This window comes from Miscanthus floridulus, chromosome 10 (assembly GCF_019320115.1).
Source record: "Miscanthus floridulus cultivar M001 chromosome 10, ASM1932011v1, whole genome shotgun sequence".
Lineage (NCBI taxonomy): Eukaryota > Viridiplantae > Streptophyta > Magnoliopsida > Poales > Poaceae > Miscanthus > Miscanthus floridulus.
In genome coordinates this window covers 119578537-119596599 of record NC_089589.1, presented here as the reverse complement: position 1 = coordinate 119596599, position 18063 = coordinate 119578537, and the positions used below count along the sequence as shown (strand labels likewise).

The 18063-nt window shown below is 45.2% G+C and overlaps 1 protein-coding gene and 1 pseudogene across 3 annotated transcripts; both read left to right on the top strand.

The window, feature by feature from the left end:
* The window catches only part of LOC136489433 (uncharacterized), an 8427-nt pseudogene extending 6310 nt beyond the window's left edge, over window positions 1-2117 (top strand).
* Window positions 2118-12359: 10242 nt separating this feature from the next.
* Window positions 12360-16164, top strand: LOC136487058 (uncharacterized). 3 transcript variants are annotated; one of them, XM_066484176.1, is made up of 3 exons: window positions 12360-12509; window positions 12680-13320; window positions 15344-16164. In XM_066484176.1, the coding sequence occupies exons 2-3, from the start codon at window positions 12971-12973 to the stop codon at window positions 15876-15878; spliced, it is 885 nt and encodes a 294-aa protein (XP_066340273.1). In that variant the 5' UTR covers window positions 12360-12509; window positions 12680-12970; the 3' UTR covers window positions 15879-16164. The 3 variants fall into 3 exon arrangements, with proteins under 3 accessions (XP_066340273.1, XP_066340272.1, XP_066340271.1); XM_066484175.1 differs by having other exon boundaries at window positions 12601-13320; XM_066484174.1 differs by having other exon boundaries at window positions 12360-13320.
* Window positions 16165-18063: the final 1899 nt, after the last annotated feature.

Here is an 18063-nt window from a genome sequence, read left to right as displayed (position 1 = left end):
TTGCAGTTGGAGCTGATGTTCCTCTTATGAAGAAATCTATAACTATTCATTCAGATCAGCCTACAGTTCATTTGGCTAGTGGAAGGACTTTAGTTACTGGTATAAACAGTATGTCTTTATTTGCCAGGTTAAGCAGGTTGAGAAAAAAATTCCGTTCCTGCAAAAAAGAACATTTTTGTCAATTACTACTAATCTGAATCATGCTAGCAAAATGAGACTAATGCCTCCACTGTATCCCAGAGAGCACAAGGCAAGAATGGCATGGCTTCTGTTCGAGAATTGGTTGGAGTATTGAAGTCACCAAAAAAGCAATTTCAGCTTGCAGAATTCAAGGAAAATAAGTGGACCCTAAAAGACTCCAACTTGTCAATTAGTCATGGCACTGATGGCAGTCTACTCGATCTCAAAGGTTTCAACCAACTGGTAAGCATGCATAACTCAAGCTCAGTTCACTGTAATGACCACTAGCTAGTATTCATGTAGCAAGCTCAAATTTTTTGTACGTGTTTGAAAAAACCAGATCAAGCTCTATCGGGGAAGGAAACTGGAATACGAGCGCAAATGCTGCAGCGCTCATTCTGAGGATGTTACAGCTGTTACTGCTGTAAAGTTCTGTGCTGAACATCCATATGGCAAAGCTGTTGCCTTGCTAGACACTGAATCTCAGCTTATCATGGTACACTTCTATTTGTCTTATCATTTGAAACCTGATTTTTCTTTTCCTTTCTTTTCTTAACATTTTTTTTGCACTAACGTAATCATGCTCGTCGTTCTTATAGGTGAATGAGGATTGGTTCCTACTTCCATGGATCACAACATCGTCCTGTTCATGGACGCCGATGACAAGGACAGTGTGAAACTTATCGGTGGTGCCGTGGCTCAGAAGGAGGCATTGTTTGGATCTGACATCTAGCATTGTGCTAGAGACACAGACTGTCGGAGCGGGAGCGTGGCAACGGCTCCTGCACAATGTGGCCACTTGCAGCACGGCGTTCGGTGGTGACAAAGTCGTGGTGGGCCTTCAAGGCTGAACATGCCTAGCTCAGGTGCTTCTCGCAAAAGTCGTTGCAAGTGGTGAGAACGGCCACACTGAATCTGCTGCTGGCTGTGGAAGCCGCTGTGTGTGGCAGCTGTGGACCCATGGTGGTTGAGGGACTCCAAGGCCGACAATGCCAAGTCCGGAGGCTGTGGTTCCGGGTGTGGTGGTGGCTGCGGCGGCGGGGGAGGCTGTGGGACCAGGCTGAAGGCCAGCACCATGGCCAGTGAGGGCCAGCCCAGGTCTGGAGGCTGCGGTGGTGGCTGTGGTTCCGGCGGTGGTGGTGGCTGCGGCAGCGGGCATGGTCATCGAAGGCTCCAAGACCAACACTGCCAAGTCCGGCGACTGTGGCTCCGGCTGTGGTGGTGGTTGTGGCACCCTGTTCAACGCCAGCACTGCTGCCGCCCAGGGTCTGCCCAATAAGTCAGCTGGCTGCGGCTCCGGGTGCGGCAGTGCTGGCTGTGGCAGCGGCATGGGCATCGAAGGCTCGAAGACCAACAATGCCAAGTCTGGTGGCTGCGGCTCTGGCTGCGGTGGCGGTTGTGGAGGAGGCTGCGGCACCCTGTTCAGCTCGGGCGGCACTGCGGCCGACCAAGGACAGTCCAGACCCGGGGGCGGCTGCGGCTCCGGCTGTGGCGGCGGAGGCTGCGGTAGTGGCAGCATGGTCGCCGAAGGCTCCAACGGCAGGCACGCCAAGTTCGGAGGCTGTGGCTATGGCTGCGGTGGCGGTTGCGGCGGCGGGGGTGGCTGTGGCACCATGTTCAATGCGAGCACCAAGGCCGGCAGTGAGGGCCAGAACTCTGTGTCCGGCGACTGCGGCTCTGGCTGCGGCGGTGGAGGCTGTGGTGGCGGTTGCGGCACCGTGTTCAACGCATGATCCTCCCGGTGTGCTTTGGGAATTGACGTTGTGGCTTGAGCATCCCTCTATAATCAGATATGTAAATAATCAATCAAGTAAATAAATGAAAAACCAATGGATCGGCTGCCTCCGTGGCCTTTCGTCTAGAAAGAAAAACCTTGGTGGTTTTCCCTGCTGCTGCTTAGGTGGAAGTCAGGACTGGGGAATAGGGAACGCCCCCAACCATGCGTGCATCCTACACTGTTTTTAGTTTTTACTCTCTTGCTCCTCCACTATATGAGATTTCAATTTGTTTCAAGTCAAACTATGCAATGTTTCATCAAATTTATAAAAAAATATATTTATAAAATCAAATTAGTGTTATTAATATATTACGAAATATATTTTTTATTTTAGATAATGGAAATAGATCTGGCTTCATCTCTTGTCAACAAAAGAATCATACCACTTATTACAAAAAAAATGTTTAACCACACAAATGTCCCACTCAAATGTCAATTCTAACATTATTAGGCCATCCAAAGGAACAAAAAAATCAGTGACATCATCTCTGGCACTTAACAAACTTGGAGAATGTGTTCTTTATTGGCTTCACCCCACTAAAATTGTGTCTATTAGTATGGCCAGTACGTTTCTCTAAATATAACCTACAAAAAAAGTTTTATGTCGACACTTGTTAAACACAACTTCATTCCTTGTAAATCATTTTATCCAGCAAATGGCTGCACATCCTATCATCAACAAGGATTGATTTGAAACTGCCCCTTGTTCGTACCACCTGTAAAAAGGATAATGGACATTTTTTGGGGGTTTCAAACCGTACAAAGAGCACAAGGATTGATTTGAATCTCCCCCCCCCCCCCCCCCTAGTTTGTACCACGTGTAAAAAAGATAATGGACATCTTTTGGGGTTTCAAACCCAATACAAAGAGCAACAAGGATTAATTTGAAAAAAAAAACTCCTTGTTTGTACCACCTGTAACAAATATCATGAGCATCTTTTAGGGTTTCAAATTTACCCAAACAAGGCCGCATTGACTCCAAGAAGGAGACACCGTCCACGTCACCCAAAATATTGTCTATCATTGGAATCTCGGGTTCGATGGACCAGATCTGCTCAATCGTACCCGTGGACCTTCCGGCCAGAACAACCAGCCACGTCACCCAATTTTTTTCCTCTGTCAGATCTTCCATCCAACGGCCCAGATCGCTTGGAGCTGATTTCGCCGGGAGCGGCTTCTCGCGCTTCTCCTTGGCTTCTCCCGCTTCTCCTCTGCTTTCCTGCTTCTCTTCTGAATCCATAGAACCAAATATATACCCTAGCTTCCGCTTCCCCATCCAGCTTGTCGCCCCCTCCTCTCTCTCCTCTTCACGCTCTCTCTCGCTCACTCTCTCGACTCTCTCCGACGCGGCGCGGACAGGGCGGCGGCGCGAGCGGAGGCGTCGGCGGCGTCCTCCCCCCCCTCCCCCCTCCTCCTTAGCACTCCCTCGTCTGCCTCTTACCTCCGTTTCTCTCCTCCCTTCCCCTCTCTCTCTCCCCTTCCCGTCGACACGGCGGCAGGCGCGAGCGCGGTGGCGGCCGCGGCGCGGCGGCGCCCCCTGTGGGTTCTCGGCCGGCGCGGGTGCTGCCCGGCGGCCCCTTCCCATCTCCCTCATCCTCTGCGCGGGCTCCTCAACGCCTCCTCCCGCCGACGAGCATGTGCTTTGCTCCTCCATGAAACCCTACCTATCTACTTCTTCTGATTTGGTTTTCGTTTTTTGTTTCTCGGTGTTGATTTCAGCTTACTTTCCTACTCCTCCATAGGGTTCCTCTACGAGCACAGATTTGTTGCCTTCCTTCGATGCAGGCTTGCTGTGTTGTTGCTGTTATTGCGCCATATTTCGCTTCTGCTGTTTCAGGTATCGGCGGTCCTGAGACTTCTGCCTCTTTGTCCCTGCTTGCTCAACATGGAGAGGAGCTCCCTGCATAATATTGGTGAGTCACAAAGCAATAATCTAAAGATGCCTACCAGGCGGTTGACTAACAGAATAATGTGATATTTGTGTTCCGACCAATTTTCTTCGGATTAGATTACAGATACTTTCTAAGGCAATGGATATATACTGAAGGGATGTAGAGGATGGATATACACTGAAAGGGTTTACAGATTGTTAAGATAGTTAGTGGAAACTGAGATTGAAATATATGTATGAGGGATAGACAATTGATGATATTGTTATAGCCTGAATAAATTCCAGATTCTAACATGTACACTTTTCCGTTCTTCTTTGGTGATAACAAGTGCCTTTAATAGCAGGATAACTAGGGGAGTCCTCTGGCTGATATATTGCCCTATTATCATGTATATGGTTCTAATTGTACATTTGATGTGCGACTCATTGCCTGCATACCGATGATAGATCCCAGGTTTTTACATGTGCATGTTTCCACTTTTTATTAGTTGGCATTCCTTTATTATAGTGACATTAATCTCACATCATTTATTTTAAATTTTTGTTTTGCTATAGTAATCGACATCGACATCAAAACATGTATGCTTTGCTGCAGCTTGATTCTAGATATAGTCACTGATGGCCATAGTGTTAAAGGGTGTCCCAGGTATTTTGTTTCCCCCCTTTTTTGGCATTGTCCCTTGACTGATCTTCATCTATGGTTTCTATAGTAATCGACATCAAAACATGTATGCTTTTCTGCAGCTTGATACCGAAGGGAGCACGTCATGTTCCCAATGAAAAATAGAATTCAGAAGATTCGCAATTCAGACTAGAAGCGTACAAGGTACGAGCGATTTTCTTTTCCTCCTATACATACAACTGAGCACTGATGTGTTGGTCTATCCTCTATGTTGCTCCAGTGCTATGTATGAAAGCTATCGTCTCCTAAATGTCTAACCAAATCTATCGAGTCTATTTTTTGTACCAATTAAACTATTAAGGATCCATTTGTAGTGCCTAAAAGGTTACACATTTTGGTCATTTGGATCCTGACAAATTCTAGATGGCCTAAAAGGTTATCTTGGTAATTTCAATTCCTCTGCAAACTTTTTTTTTTGGAAAACCTCATTTGCTTGACATTCCGCAGATCAATTTAGAGTAACCAGCTTTTTCAATCAGATCGTCTTTCACATTAAAGTACATGTGCTTTAAAGAAACCATTTTATTTGTTGCTTAATTATTTTGCTGGTTTAGGCTTATGCTTTCTTCACTAAATCTACGCCTATGACATTAACGTGCCTTTTCCACCATAGACTTCAAAGTATCCACTGCAAATTCTCCTTTGGATATGAAGGGGTCAGCTATGGCAAAAGGTTGCTGCTTATGACTATTTTCATGTTGTTACTTGAGGCTAAAATATTTTTTATCATGTGCATTGAGGTTGTGATATTTATAAATAAGGGTATCTTACACATTAACTAGACAGAGATGCAATGCAAGCTCATTTTTGTTATAAACTGATGGATCATGGATGCTGTGATATTCCTGCTTCCAAACATGAACAACTCCTCATTAGTATGAGATCGATGGAAGGTCTTTGTTTTCGGATCATAATAGCAAAATGCTCATATCTTACCTATTTTCATATAGGTCTGGAGGCGTTGCCCCTGGACTGCGGTGAGGCTTCTTGCTATGTGCCTCAAACTTTTTGAAAGCTGGAAGCCCCACTGTCTAATCAAATCCATTTAAACTATTTTTTCATATCAATTAAACTATTAAGATCCATTTATAGGGCCTACAAGGTTACACATTTTTGGTCAGTTGGAACCTGATGATTTTTGTTTCCTCCCTGTGTTAACATGGTTTCGTGCTGACGATAAGTTTATTACCACATTTACTTTTCTTACTTACTGTGTGACATGTACCATTTTCTTGATTTGCTGATGTCATGTGCTATTGTGCTAATACTTTGCAGAGGGGATCAGAGGTCGACGAGGTTAGATTGGATACACGACGCTGTCCTAAGAATCAGTTCTACAGCGATGACAATGCTGCCGGGCCTCCAGCCCTGCCTCCTGGGGCGCCCTCGATGCACGCAATGCATATGTCCTCGCTGTCTGCCTGCAGGTACTTGAAAAAGCTACTCCAATACTCTTGCTGCTGTCTACAACATGCCTTCCATTGGTGTAATCACAGTGCTCAGATTTCTCAATGTTCAATTGGAAACTATATACATGTCGTATTTTATCCTTATCCCTCGACCTGTACTATTGTGCAATTGGTTTGGAATGGTCTTTATTGCTCGCCAACCCGTACATATAGTATCTCTGGATTATTCTCATGTGCTTAGAGGCCTCATCCTTCAAAATTGTGCTGACTGCAGCTCTCCAAAGATACATGACTTACCTTGCGTTTCCTTTGTTATCTCGTCCTGCTAAAGGTATGACTTCTCTCTGCAGATTATTTTTGGTTGACCTCTTTTGTCTTCAAGGTGTTCCAGCTGCTGAACCAGTACACTGCTAGGTAATACAAGCAGAGCTACTTCGGCTACCTGCCTATGGGCCTTTGCCTGCACTATGCCCAAATAGTGCTTGTTCTAGATACCGATAATGTATAGGTCCATCGTCTCTATCTAAATCTAAAATCTTGTCAGTCAATGCTGTAAAGCAACTTTGGGGGAATATCCCATGTATTTATTACTACGTTTGGTTATCTTGTCTCTAATAAGCCTATTATCGGTTGTTTCAGATGGAGTACAAAAATATGCTAAATAGGAAATGATTCGGCTTTTGATTGGCTGCAGTTGCTAAGCATTTTCCCATCCCTAGATGGAACATGTTTTTTTCCTGGTTCATGTTCTCTGTTACTAATCATTAACCGACTGATACGGCGCGCAAGGGCGCGCCCCTTCCACTAGTCTAGTACAAAGTGCACCGCTCTCTAGAGAAATGTAGCATATAAGCAATCAAACAAGAGATGTTCAATTGTTTCTCTTGATTATAATATGACATCTTTGATGTGGTGACTGTTAGTATTTTCCTTTTTATTATAACATATTTGACTAACAAACTTTTATCCCTTGTATATTTTAGGACAGAGGACTATCAACTTTAATTCCCTCTATCAACTTTTACCACTAATTCTCATGTCTCTTTCCACCTAGTTGCCAAACACATCCTTAGGAAACAATAATATTGACTAGGTAGACTCGCAAACACGAATATTTGTGTTTTTATGCAACTCGTAAACACCAACGTTTGTATTTTTCTGCAATATCGATATATTGTTATGGTTTTTTATTTGTTTACCATTTTTTTATTTTCTTAAATTTCTCGTATTGAAATATGTTTGTATTTTTATCATATATTATCTCTATACCAAAAAAAAACTTGATATTTTAGAACTCACCCATACAATACATCATTCTAGATTTGTATCGTCAGTGGGGCCCATGGTCACGTGCATTAAATCAACACCTCTCTCGTCCAACTGTTAGGCTTTGCAACCCTTGAAAATTAGAATAACCACTAGTTAATATGGGCATCCATAGTCATTTCACATCTTTCTTAGTCTGTCCTAAAAATCCTCAAAAGTTAACGTTTTTTTTGGATAGAGGTAGCAATATATCATTTGAATGCACATGTGGTTGCCTTTTATGTTTATCTTTTTATATTGTTTTGTGTTTTTCTGAATAACTGCATGAGTTTGTGATAGCATAATATGTATGTGTATGGGGGGACAATTTTTGTGTAATGAAAGTGATGGGTAACTTTATAAAGATGTGTATTAGCACTTCAAATTTATTTCCTTCAATTAATATGGTTATTTGTAGCTAGGCGGCCTTTCAAAAATAGTGTGGAGACTCGTTTCATTGGCCAATTAATAAGCTAATAAGTTGGAATCAATAATAAAATTTCACACAAGTGTAATTAATAGAAAGACCCGGCAAAAAAAGGTGGGCTCAGAAAACTTTCACTTAAAGATCTAGTTATACGAACAAACAAAAAACTTTCACAAACACAATATCTTTAGAAAACTTAACATTAAAAAATTGGGAATGAAGATTAAAAAAACATTTTGTTTCTTTAGAAAATGGTCGAAGTATAACTAGAAATTTGTTTAGGGAAAGTGGCGTGTAAAGTTTAATAAGGGGAAAAATGTTTTTAAAAGCTTTGACAAAGAGGTGACCAGAACACCCACCTTCATATAAAACTGTGCACTTTCCTTTTATCTAAAAAAAGGCTATATGTAACAACTAACACCGGCAAAAAAAAAAGGTTGTATAGAAATTCTCAGAAAAGTTACAGAAAACTAAACAGAAACTCGAGTGATCGACTTTCTCAGAGATATTAAGTTCAAGTGTACGGAGTATATATATCTAGAAATTGCGCGGGAGCACCGCGGGTGGAGGCTTGGCGAGCTCCCTGTTTCGCACATGTGAGATGAGCACCGTCGAACGTGCGTCGTACCGCATCGATGCTGTCCTGTTTAAAAAATTTGCACGGCATGCATGTGGCGGAGTAGGACGTCGACGTGTGAGGCTGGGGCCTGGCCGCCTGACCCAGGGCACATCACATCGTTGGGAAGTGCCTGCCCATCCCGGACCCGCGGGCTCCCTGCCATGCATGACTGTTCACCGGGGCGGCGCTTCCATGATCAGTTCATCAGTAGTCCCGTCGATCGTTTGCGTCGACTCGTGTGTTCCCACGGGAAGAGATAGAGAAGAGGGAGGAAGATGGTGGATGTGGCGGTGGTGCCTAATATTAATAAAATATATGATTTGGAACCGGTGAAAAAGCCAACTGTTGTACGAATGGTCTATTAAGCTAGTCTCCAAATGATATGGCTTGGCTATAAGGGTTTGGCCTTGCTCTTAGGTGGTGGCAGATTGTCCATGTCCTGCTATGGGCTATGGCAGGCACAGGCAGTGCGGACGGAGCGCGCCGTTCCGCTGCATGACCGAGCCGGCCGGGGCGCGCCACCCAAAAACACTTGGGTCAGATAGGTTTTTTTTTTAAAGAAAACTACGGAGGGGAGAGCTCCCCGTCTGAATTTGTATTAACGAACTCAGAGTTTCAGCTACAGCATAAAAGTTACAGTTACAGCACAGGAGACTATTGGCGTCCCTGGTTTACATATACACACGATCGAAGAAAGGTACACCATCGGCGTAGGCCGGGGATCATGGAGGAAGCAGAAAATCTTCCTTCCCAAATGATGAGGTCGTCGCAGATACGGCCAATCACTTCTCGCGCCAAATGTCTTCCACTTCTGAAGATCGTGTCGCAGATGATGCCTATCTTCCATGGGATGCATGTTCACAACGGCTGCAAATGGCATCTTCCTTCACGTTTTTGTAGAACAGATTTGCCTTTGTACTGAGTCTATCTTTAATTTGAAGTATAGCCATGCAAATGTTTTCACTTTGTTTGGCAGTTTCGTCTGCCAAATCCAGCGCCCGTAGAAGTCTTGTGTGGGAGGGTGAAGGCGATAGAGCATCGTAAGCGTCCCTGGAACTGAATGGCCGTTGTGTTGTTGTAAGGCGCCGGACATCCTGCAAGACAGCAGCTAGGAGAGAGTCGAGCTCGGCAATCGCCGCTCGCGTTAGCCTGGGTCTTAAGCACAAATCAAACCCGCCCTGGAAAACTTGCTGCACCGAAATGTTAGGCCGCAAGGTGTGAGAAAAACAAGGGAGGGTGAGTGGTAACTAAAGGTCCGGGGGACAGCCAGTGATCATGCCAGAACGAAGCAGAAGAACCATCCCGGATTTCCACCCAAGTGATGGAACGGTAGGCTGAGAGCACGTCACCCATGATCTTCCTTGGGTCAGGTCCCCCATTCCGGGGATCCGAGAGAGAGCGACGCGATCCCAGAGCAGAGCTGCCGAGGACACATAGTCTGTTCGGTTTACTGGTTCGTAACGTTCCTAGTTTATGAAGAAGTACTGTTAACTACTTTGTGTGAGAGAAAAATACTATTCCAATTAAAAATTTACAATCATTTACGTTAAGCCATAGCCAAACAAACAGACTGACAGCAAGTGCCGTCGTGCACGCACCCCACCCCAGGGATGGGCACACACTGAGAACGGGTCACGGGTAGGGGGTACCACTTCCTCCCCCTCACCATGGAGTTTGAGAGCCGTGCCGTGCGTGTGTTCTCGGAGGCGCCGAATTGCCAGCGCCGGCAGGGCGGCGAGACACGTGACCAGACCTCACCTCACCGTCGACCATTTCCATTCCATGCATGGGCCGGCCGGGGGCGGTCGGGCGGGGCGGATGATGCAGTCGAACGTCTTCTTGTATTATTATATATAATATAATGGTGCCTGGCCACACAGCCAAACACGTACCCGGGCTAGAGTGTGCTGCAGGCCACGTAATGTCTTGTGTATACAATGTGTTTTCATTAGTCCGGTAATAAGAGTCAGCCCAGTTTAAATGGTGGCGTAGCGGTGGTGGGCAGCGCTGCTGCCGGCTGCAGCAGTGCATCGGTCCGCTCGGCAGCCGACTGCCGTGGGAAGACAAAGGAAGTGGGCACGGGCCAGAACTCGGAACAGCAGCAGCCATCGGTCATTCGGTCCCGTGACGCACCAGCACCTACGCCGCCTCCTCGTTCCGGACTTCACTGCGTGCGGTGCAGCGGCGGAGCCAGGATTTCACGGCTGCTGGCTATTCCACGTATGAAAAAATTTCAATGCATAGATGCAATAGTAATAAGAGGCAAAACCAGTATAAAATTAATCTTGGTGCACAACTCAAACAGTATATATAATTTTTTAAAATATATGTTAGGTAAAATATATTTTTACCCTAGTAACGAGGCACCAGGCAAAGTGAACCTGGTGTCGCCCCTGGTAATACTCAACGTTACCAGAACACAATGCAACATTTCTTTAAAAAAAACACAATGCAATAAAAAAAATAGAAAACGAAAACTTCAATTTATTCGTTTGGCTGATAAGTTATGGCTGAAAGTACTGCTGGCTGATTTGTTGTGAGAGAAAAATACTATTCGTTGGTTGAAAAAGTACGGCTTATAAGCCAAGTGAACAGGGCGAGGGACTCTGAAGAATCAAAAGAATGGATCTGGGGTCTTTTGTTTTCGCCTTGCTATTGCTTGAGAAAGGTGCCGAGGGGAGGGCCGGACGTCGGAGCTGAGGTGGATGAACTCTGGAAGTTTCGGTCTCTTATCTTGGGTTAGGGGGTGTTTGGTTCCTCCTCCTAAACTTTAGTCGCCGTCACATCGGATGTTTGAATACATGCATGAAGTATTAAATATAGACTAATTACGAAACAAATTGTATAGTTTGCGACTAATTTGCGAGACGAATCTTTTAAGACTAATTAGTCCATGATTTGATGATGTGTTGGTACAGTAAATATGTGCTAATGATGAATTAATTAGGCTTAATAAATTCGTGTAGTGAAGTACTGACTGATTATATAATTTATTTTTTTATTAATATCCGAATACCCCATACACGTAACACCTCCTAAGTTTTAGTCACTCGATCCAAACACGCAGGTCATCGGTCACCGTTCTACACCTTGCTTTCATAAATTTGAACAGGTCTCGTGTTAAGTCTTTCGGTCTGTTTGCCTTTTGACCCACCCCGAGTGCCAAAAGCATTTGATCTACCGCGTGGCCATCCAAGTTCTGCATTGATTACTTTTTGTTTTGTTTTGTTTTGGTGAGCTTTGTTTTTAAATAAAACTCTATTTCCTCATAAATTCTTCGTTTTCTTGGCCCCTGTTGTTAAGTTTTAGTGTTTTATCGTACCTTCTCTTGTAGATTCCTAGTTTCCTTTTTTTTGCCTTAAAAGTTGGCTAAATCCATCACAAAATTACACTGCTCATGTCTAGTGAAAGCCATTGTTGACTCAGGTAGCCGCCAACATCAATTGGCGCTTCGATCCTTCTCAAACACATTCTAGAATCATCACTACGGCCACCAATAATGACCATGCTATGAGCTATGCCCATGTTGGTTTAAGCTTGTGAAGAGCTTTCCATGGGAAATGCTGAGCACCGTTGGTTCCTCTTCTAGGGCCCGTTTAGGTCACCCCAGAGTTGGCGCCGACGGAATTCGGTTGGCACTGTAGCGCACTGTAGCGTTTCGTTTTTATTTGGTAATAATTGTCCAATCGTTGACTAATTAGACTCAAAACGTTCGTCTCGCAAAGTACAACCAAACTGTGCAATTAGTTTTTATTTCGTTAACATTTAGTACTCCATGCATGTACCGCAAGTTTGATGTGACGGAAAATCTTCTTTTTACATAGTGCCAAAGTTTATATTTTGGGTAACTAAACGAGGGCTTGGTGAACTAAACAAGGGCCTAGCAAGCCTGTATGACCGCTGCCGGCTGCCGCTGTGCTGTGTGCGTCCATCGGCAGCACCGCCGACGAAACGAAACACGTGGGGGAGCAGCAGCGTAGCAGGGGTGGGCAGAGGGGGCAGCAGCATCCACGGACGGACCCCGTCACGCACCAACTCCAACGCCTATAGATAGATCCTCCTGGTCTGGTCTGGTCACGGAACGGCTGGCTTCTCCATTCGAGCCGCTGCTGCAGCCTAGTAGTAGGAGCAGAGGTGTCCATCCAACGAGACCAGACACGAGGTAGCAGTAGCAGGCCGCCATCCGTCGTCGCCCCCGGAAAGGCGAGATCAACCGCCCGTACGTGCACGAACCTCCTCCTCCAGTTCTCCACCCTCTCCCTCTCCCTCCGCTTTACGCTTCTCTCATGATTCTTTCTGCGGTTCGGCAGGCTCCCTCCCATGATAAAGCAATGATTCGCTCCATCTAGCATCGCATCTGATCGCTGATCCTCCCCTCCCCTGCTGCAGCTCCCCTAGGCCCGCCCGCCAGCGCTCTCCTCCCGCTTCCTCGCTCGATCGATCGGGGCCACGGCGCGACGGGATCTTTCCCCGCCGACCGTCGCCGACCCAGCCGGTCGCTCACGAAACAACCAAGCCGTCCCGAGGACGCGGACGAAGAAAAGTCAACTCCCTCCACCTCCTCTCCTCGGCCCGACTCCGCGGCGCCGTGCGGTGCGGTGACCGACTGACTCAGCCGTCGACCGGCCGATCGATCCATCCATCCATCGATCCGTCCCGCTGCGCCCTCTGGGCGGGGCGATGGGGTCGTTCAAGGGCCACGTGCTCCCGGGCACTCTGTTCCTGCTGGTGGGGCTATGGCGGGTCTGGTCCGCGGCGGCGCGCCACGCCGCGTCGCCCTCGACGTTCCGCGTCCGCGCCTGGAACCCCGTCCCGTCGTCCTCGCCGCTGCGGCTGCTGGAGCTCTACGTGATCGCCGGCGGCGCGTTCGCGGACATGTGCGTGGAGGTGCTCTACTCCACGCACCTCCGGATCTTCGTGGACGGCGGGGAGGTCAACCCGGCGCACCTCAACGACCTGGAGCACGGCGGGATGCTCCTCATGTTCTTCCTCTTCGGCGCCCTCGCGCTCGCCTCCCAGCTCTGGCCCAGGTCAGTCTCAGTCGTCGGTCACCCGCGGCAACACGCCCCGCCCTCCTCTGACCTTGTTTCATTTCACATGCTCGGATCAACGTCAACGTCGGCGGCACGGCCGGCGTGATCAAGATCCGATTTTTCAGCTAAAAACCTCGCCTTTTTTTTCATCTTTTTTCCCCCGACGAGCGAAGTTTAGTAATTACAGTATAGTAAAATTAAACCTTGGATCGTTCTAAAATAATACTAGGATCTGTTGGATTCACGATAAACACGATGAAGAAGATGGTACTAGTACTAGCTACTAACTGCCACCACGGGCGTCGTACCTGGGGATTGGAAGAAAAGAAAAAGGTGCCATTGTTATTACCATCAATTGGTTGGTTGGATTAGTTGGGTGGCGGGGGCGTACGAATCTTCGTTGCGGCGGATGGTTTTTGACTATTGCGCCGTCCGCATCTGGATTCTTGACGGGCCCAGCCGTCAGCCATGTGGTCCATCCAGCTCACAAAGAGCTGGTGGTCCAGCTTGCCTGATGCGGTGATGCCTACTGCAAATCCATCCACGACCTGCTTGCTTGTCTCTTGCTACCGCTAGTAGCCATGTTTTGGTGGAAGAAATTCATGTTTTGACGAAAGGGAATTTCGTGGCGGCGTGCCTTTTTGAATGCGCATGGGGTGCTGTTCTCCGTGTAGTAGGCAATTGCCACACTGACTTTGCATTTTTTTTTGGAAAAAATGTTTAGCTTTACTGTTAGTACTAATAACAGTTGCTATACTATATGCAACAGTGAATAGACTCTCCATTCTTCACCACTACTTTTATGTCGCCTCACATCGGACCAGAATCTACCTGGTCCTATGAGTGAATGAACGAAAAGCTTTTGGCATCTGTCGTTACATGGTTGAGCTGGACAGAAAGGTTTTTATTCCACCTTTACCACAAGTGCGAGGTGGGGGCCAATGTGTTACTGCACCTATACACTGGCAAGTGCAGTCTGACTCTGTTTTGCATTTGAGTGCTGTTGGGAACAGGGGGTCCCAGATTGTGTGTTACTGCACCTATACACTAGCAAGTGCAGCTTGAGGCCTTGTTAGACTGAGGTTTGGAATCCGTAGTTGGCACTGTAGTATTTTCGTTTGTATTTGACCATTATTGTTCAATCATGGTCTAACTAGGCTTAAAAGATTCGTTTTGTAATTTACAATCAAACTGTGTAATTAGTTATTTTTTTATCTACATTTAATACTCCATGCATGTGTCTAAAGATTTGATGTGATGGAGAGAGTGAAAAAATTTGCAATCTAAACCAGGCCTGACTCTGTTTTGCAATTGGGGCTTGTTTAGATCCGAAATTTTTGGCAAAATGGCACTGTAGCAGTTTTCGTTGTTATTTGGTAATTAGTGTCCAATCATAGTCTAATTAGGCTTAAAAGATTCGTCTCGTGGATTTCGTCTAAACTGTGTAATTAGTTTTATTTTTTATTTATATTTAATGCTTCATGTATGTGTCCAAAGATTCGATGTGACGGGGAATCTTGAAAAATTTTGCAAATTTTTTTGCAACTAAACTGGACCTTGATCTCCCTCACCCGAACGAGTGCCTGCTTAACCCTTTTTCCCCTGCAATCATGCTTCTTCAACCCTGCGCAGCCTTTTGTTTATCCTGCAGTCATATTGCCCTTTTGTTTCATCTTGGAATCTTTGTCCCTGCAAGGGAGCAACCATATCGGATCGTTTGTTAACAAGAGGGGGCCATGTTTTGAAGTAGTAGTACGACGCAGCAATCATGCATTCGTGCCCCACGACGCAGCAATCATGAGTTCATGACCTTATCAGTGGTTTTTTAGTGCAAGGAACAATTTTTAAGCGATTCAGGTGTAATAGTACCAGAGCTGAACTGCCAGGCTCTGTTTGCTTTCGAATCACCAGTCCGAATTCATGTTCTCGCTCCCTACGTAGTGCTTTTAATTGTTCTTCAGTAGTACTACCAGATCAGTAAAGCTGACAACTTCCATTTTACGGCGACGAACACGCACAGGTACCTCCCGCTGACGGACGGCTTACTCTGCCTCATCGCGGCGACGGCGTTCACGGCGGAGCTGGTGCTCTTCTACTTCCACTCCACGACGCACATGGGGCTAGAGGGCTACTACCACTACCTCCTCGTCTTCCTCGTGGCGCTCTGCGTCGCCGCCACCGTCCTGGGGGCGCTCCTGCCGGAGAGCTTCCCGGTGGACCTCGCCTCGGGCGTCCTCATCGCCCTGCAGGGGCTCTGGTTCTACCAGACGGCGTTCACGCTCTACGGGCCCATGCTCCCCGCCGGCTGCGCGCGTGACGCCGACGGCCATATTGACTGCCATGCGCGCGCCGCGCAGGAGCGCGCCGAGCAGCTCGCTAACTTCCAGTTCTTTGGGCTCGTCTTCCTCGCGTTCTTGTATGTGCTCGGGTGCTATGCCGTTGCTGCGGCGAGGTATGGCCACCCGGAGCTGGCCGCGATGCACGAGAAGCACGTCGCCGCGATGGAGTGCCTCGGTGGCGCCGGTGGTGACCGCCAGGAGGAGTGCGCGATCTAGTGGCCAATGGACAATGGTGCTGCTTTGGACTCTGCTTCTTGGATTTGATATAGCTGTATAGGAAATTCAGAGTACATGCATGATCAGAGGTAGCTTGGGCATTCAGAGTTTTCAGACTTTCGGTATCAGGGTAGAGAGTGTACATTTTGGGATCAATTGGCAAAATTACCAAAGCTTTTTCTCATCAAATTTATACATGGTTTCACGAGTTGATTAACTTATGCTGTATCTGTTACTGATTTTAGATGAGGGATTTATAGAATGAGAGGCATACTTGTTCGCGCAATGGCGTTCTTGCAAATTGTGTTGTAGATGACCCAATAATGTTTGTTTCATTCATTCATTCATGGAACGATTACAGAAACAAAATTGCGCTTCTCCTTTCTTACCTCGACCGAAAGGCAGAGGTCTTCCAGAAGCCAAAACTAAGAAAACCGATTACATAAACCAAATTATGATATCAGTAATGCTTTACATAGAGTGAAGGAGCCATGTGAGCTGTTCTCTTGTCGGCATTCGCGATGTGAATTATCCGGACCATCAGACCTGCAAAGCCGCAACAGACTACCTGGCTACGTCCAGCGGGACATGCAGTTTTGTTTTGGATAAAGGAAGTCTTTATTGATTTTAGGATAAAAAATAGAGTTGATACAATCGTAATCTTGAAATAAATTTTCACCTATGCATATCTAGATTCAGGTAACAAAAATTTAATAAAATTATAGACACACTTAGGATGTGTTTGATTTAACTATGAACCGTGGAAAAGTTGTTGTAAATTGCGAGTTATGAAAAAACTGTTATAAACTATGTGATGTTGAACAGTTCTAAACTGTTTGGTTGAAACAAATAAAAAATCCTCTCCCTATCTCCCTAAAACAGTTACGAAACAACTCTCTGTTTTCACTCATTTCGAAAATCAAGAAGCCAAAAGCCAAAAACCTAGTGAAAGGTGCTTCCAAAACTATACTTTTTGACATCAATATGCCCCGTTCGCGTGTCCTTAAACCCGGCTTGATCCACTTCTTTTTTCATTCAGAGCAGTGTTTTCCTCTCACAGATTCCTCCAGAATTCCTTCAGAACCATACCATCCGAACGGGGCCTATATTTTTGCACTCCATTGCTCCGCTGGCCAATATTTTTTTGCTCCACCGGTCTGTTGTAATTCCACTGCCAGGTATTGGCAGAGCTATTGGCCCAAATAATTATTTAATAAGAATTCACCAAAAATGATTATTTAATAAATTTTTTTGATACCAAATGGTTATAAATTAATTTGATAGGGTAAATGGGCGTATTTTTTTTAATATAAACGTAATAATCAAAATTTTAAAATAACTTAGAAAAAACCGTACATTTTATAAAGGAGATAGTATATTTTTTTAATAATTAATTATATTAATCTATACCTAATAATAAAGAGGTAAAATTTTTGGCCACTTTATATTTTTGTCCAACCTAATAATCCTAAAGTGGCTCGGTTTCGGCAATCATGTAACTGTTTTTTTTTCTAAAGTTAATTCTGTGTCCACCCAATCCTATAAACCGTGTTTTCTTCGGTTTTAGTCTAATAAATAAATAATATTTTTCTTTTCCTACGTTGGTTCATGTACGCGTTTCAGTTTCCATGCAATTTTTTTTTGTTTGGGATCTTTTCATTGTTTTCTGGTTGTTCATTTATCCGCCCAGGTTATCTTTTTCTTTCTCCAATAAGATAAATAATAAATCAATCAATAATATTATGGATATTTGAACCATAACTTTTTTGCAATCTCTAAGAAAATAAAGATTTCTAATACTAAATTGTTAACGTCTTATTGAAATCTAGATTAGCAGACAAATCAACTAATCAAAACGTGAACTGAAATCTTGAACACTTTATTACTTATCTAATCCAGTTTAAATAAATATATCTCTATAGTCCACAGTGAGGGCTAGCATGTGAAAAGTTGAGAGAGGTCTCTCATCATAATCATCATTGGATAGACCAAACAAGTTGGTAGCTAACTCCTTGTTGATAAATTTTTATGGGTCCTCAAAGGTCACGTAACTCGATATTTCATTATACCAGCACATATATAGAACAAAAATTAAAGATATGATATATTTATATCTAAACATTTATGTGCTTTGCAGTTGGAGAAAAAACCATCAAAATTGCATGTTAGTTCGATATAGGCTTAG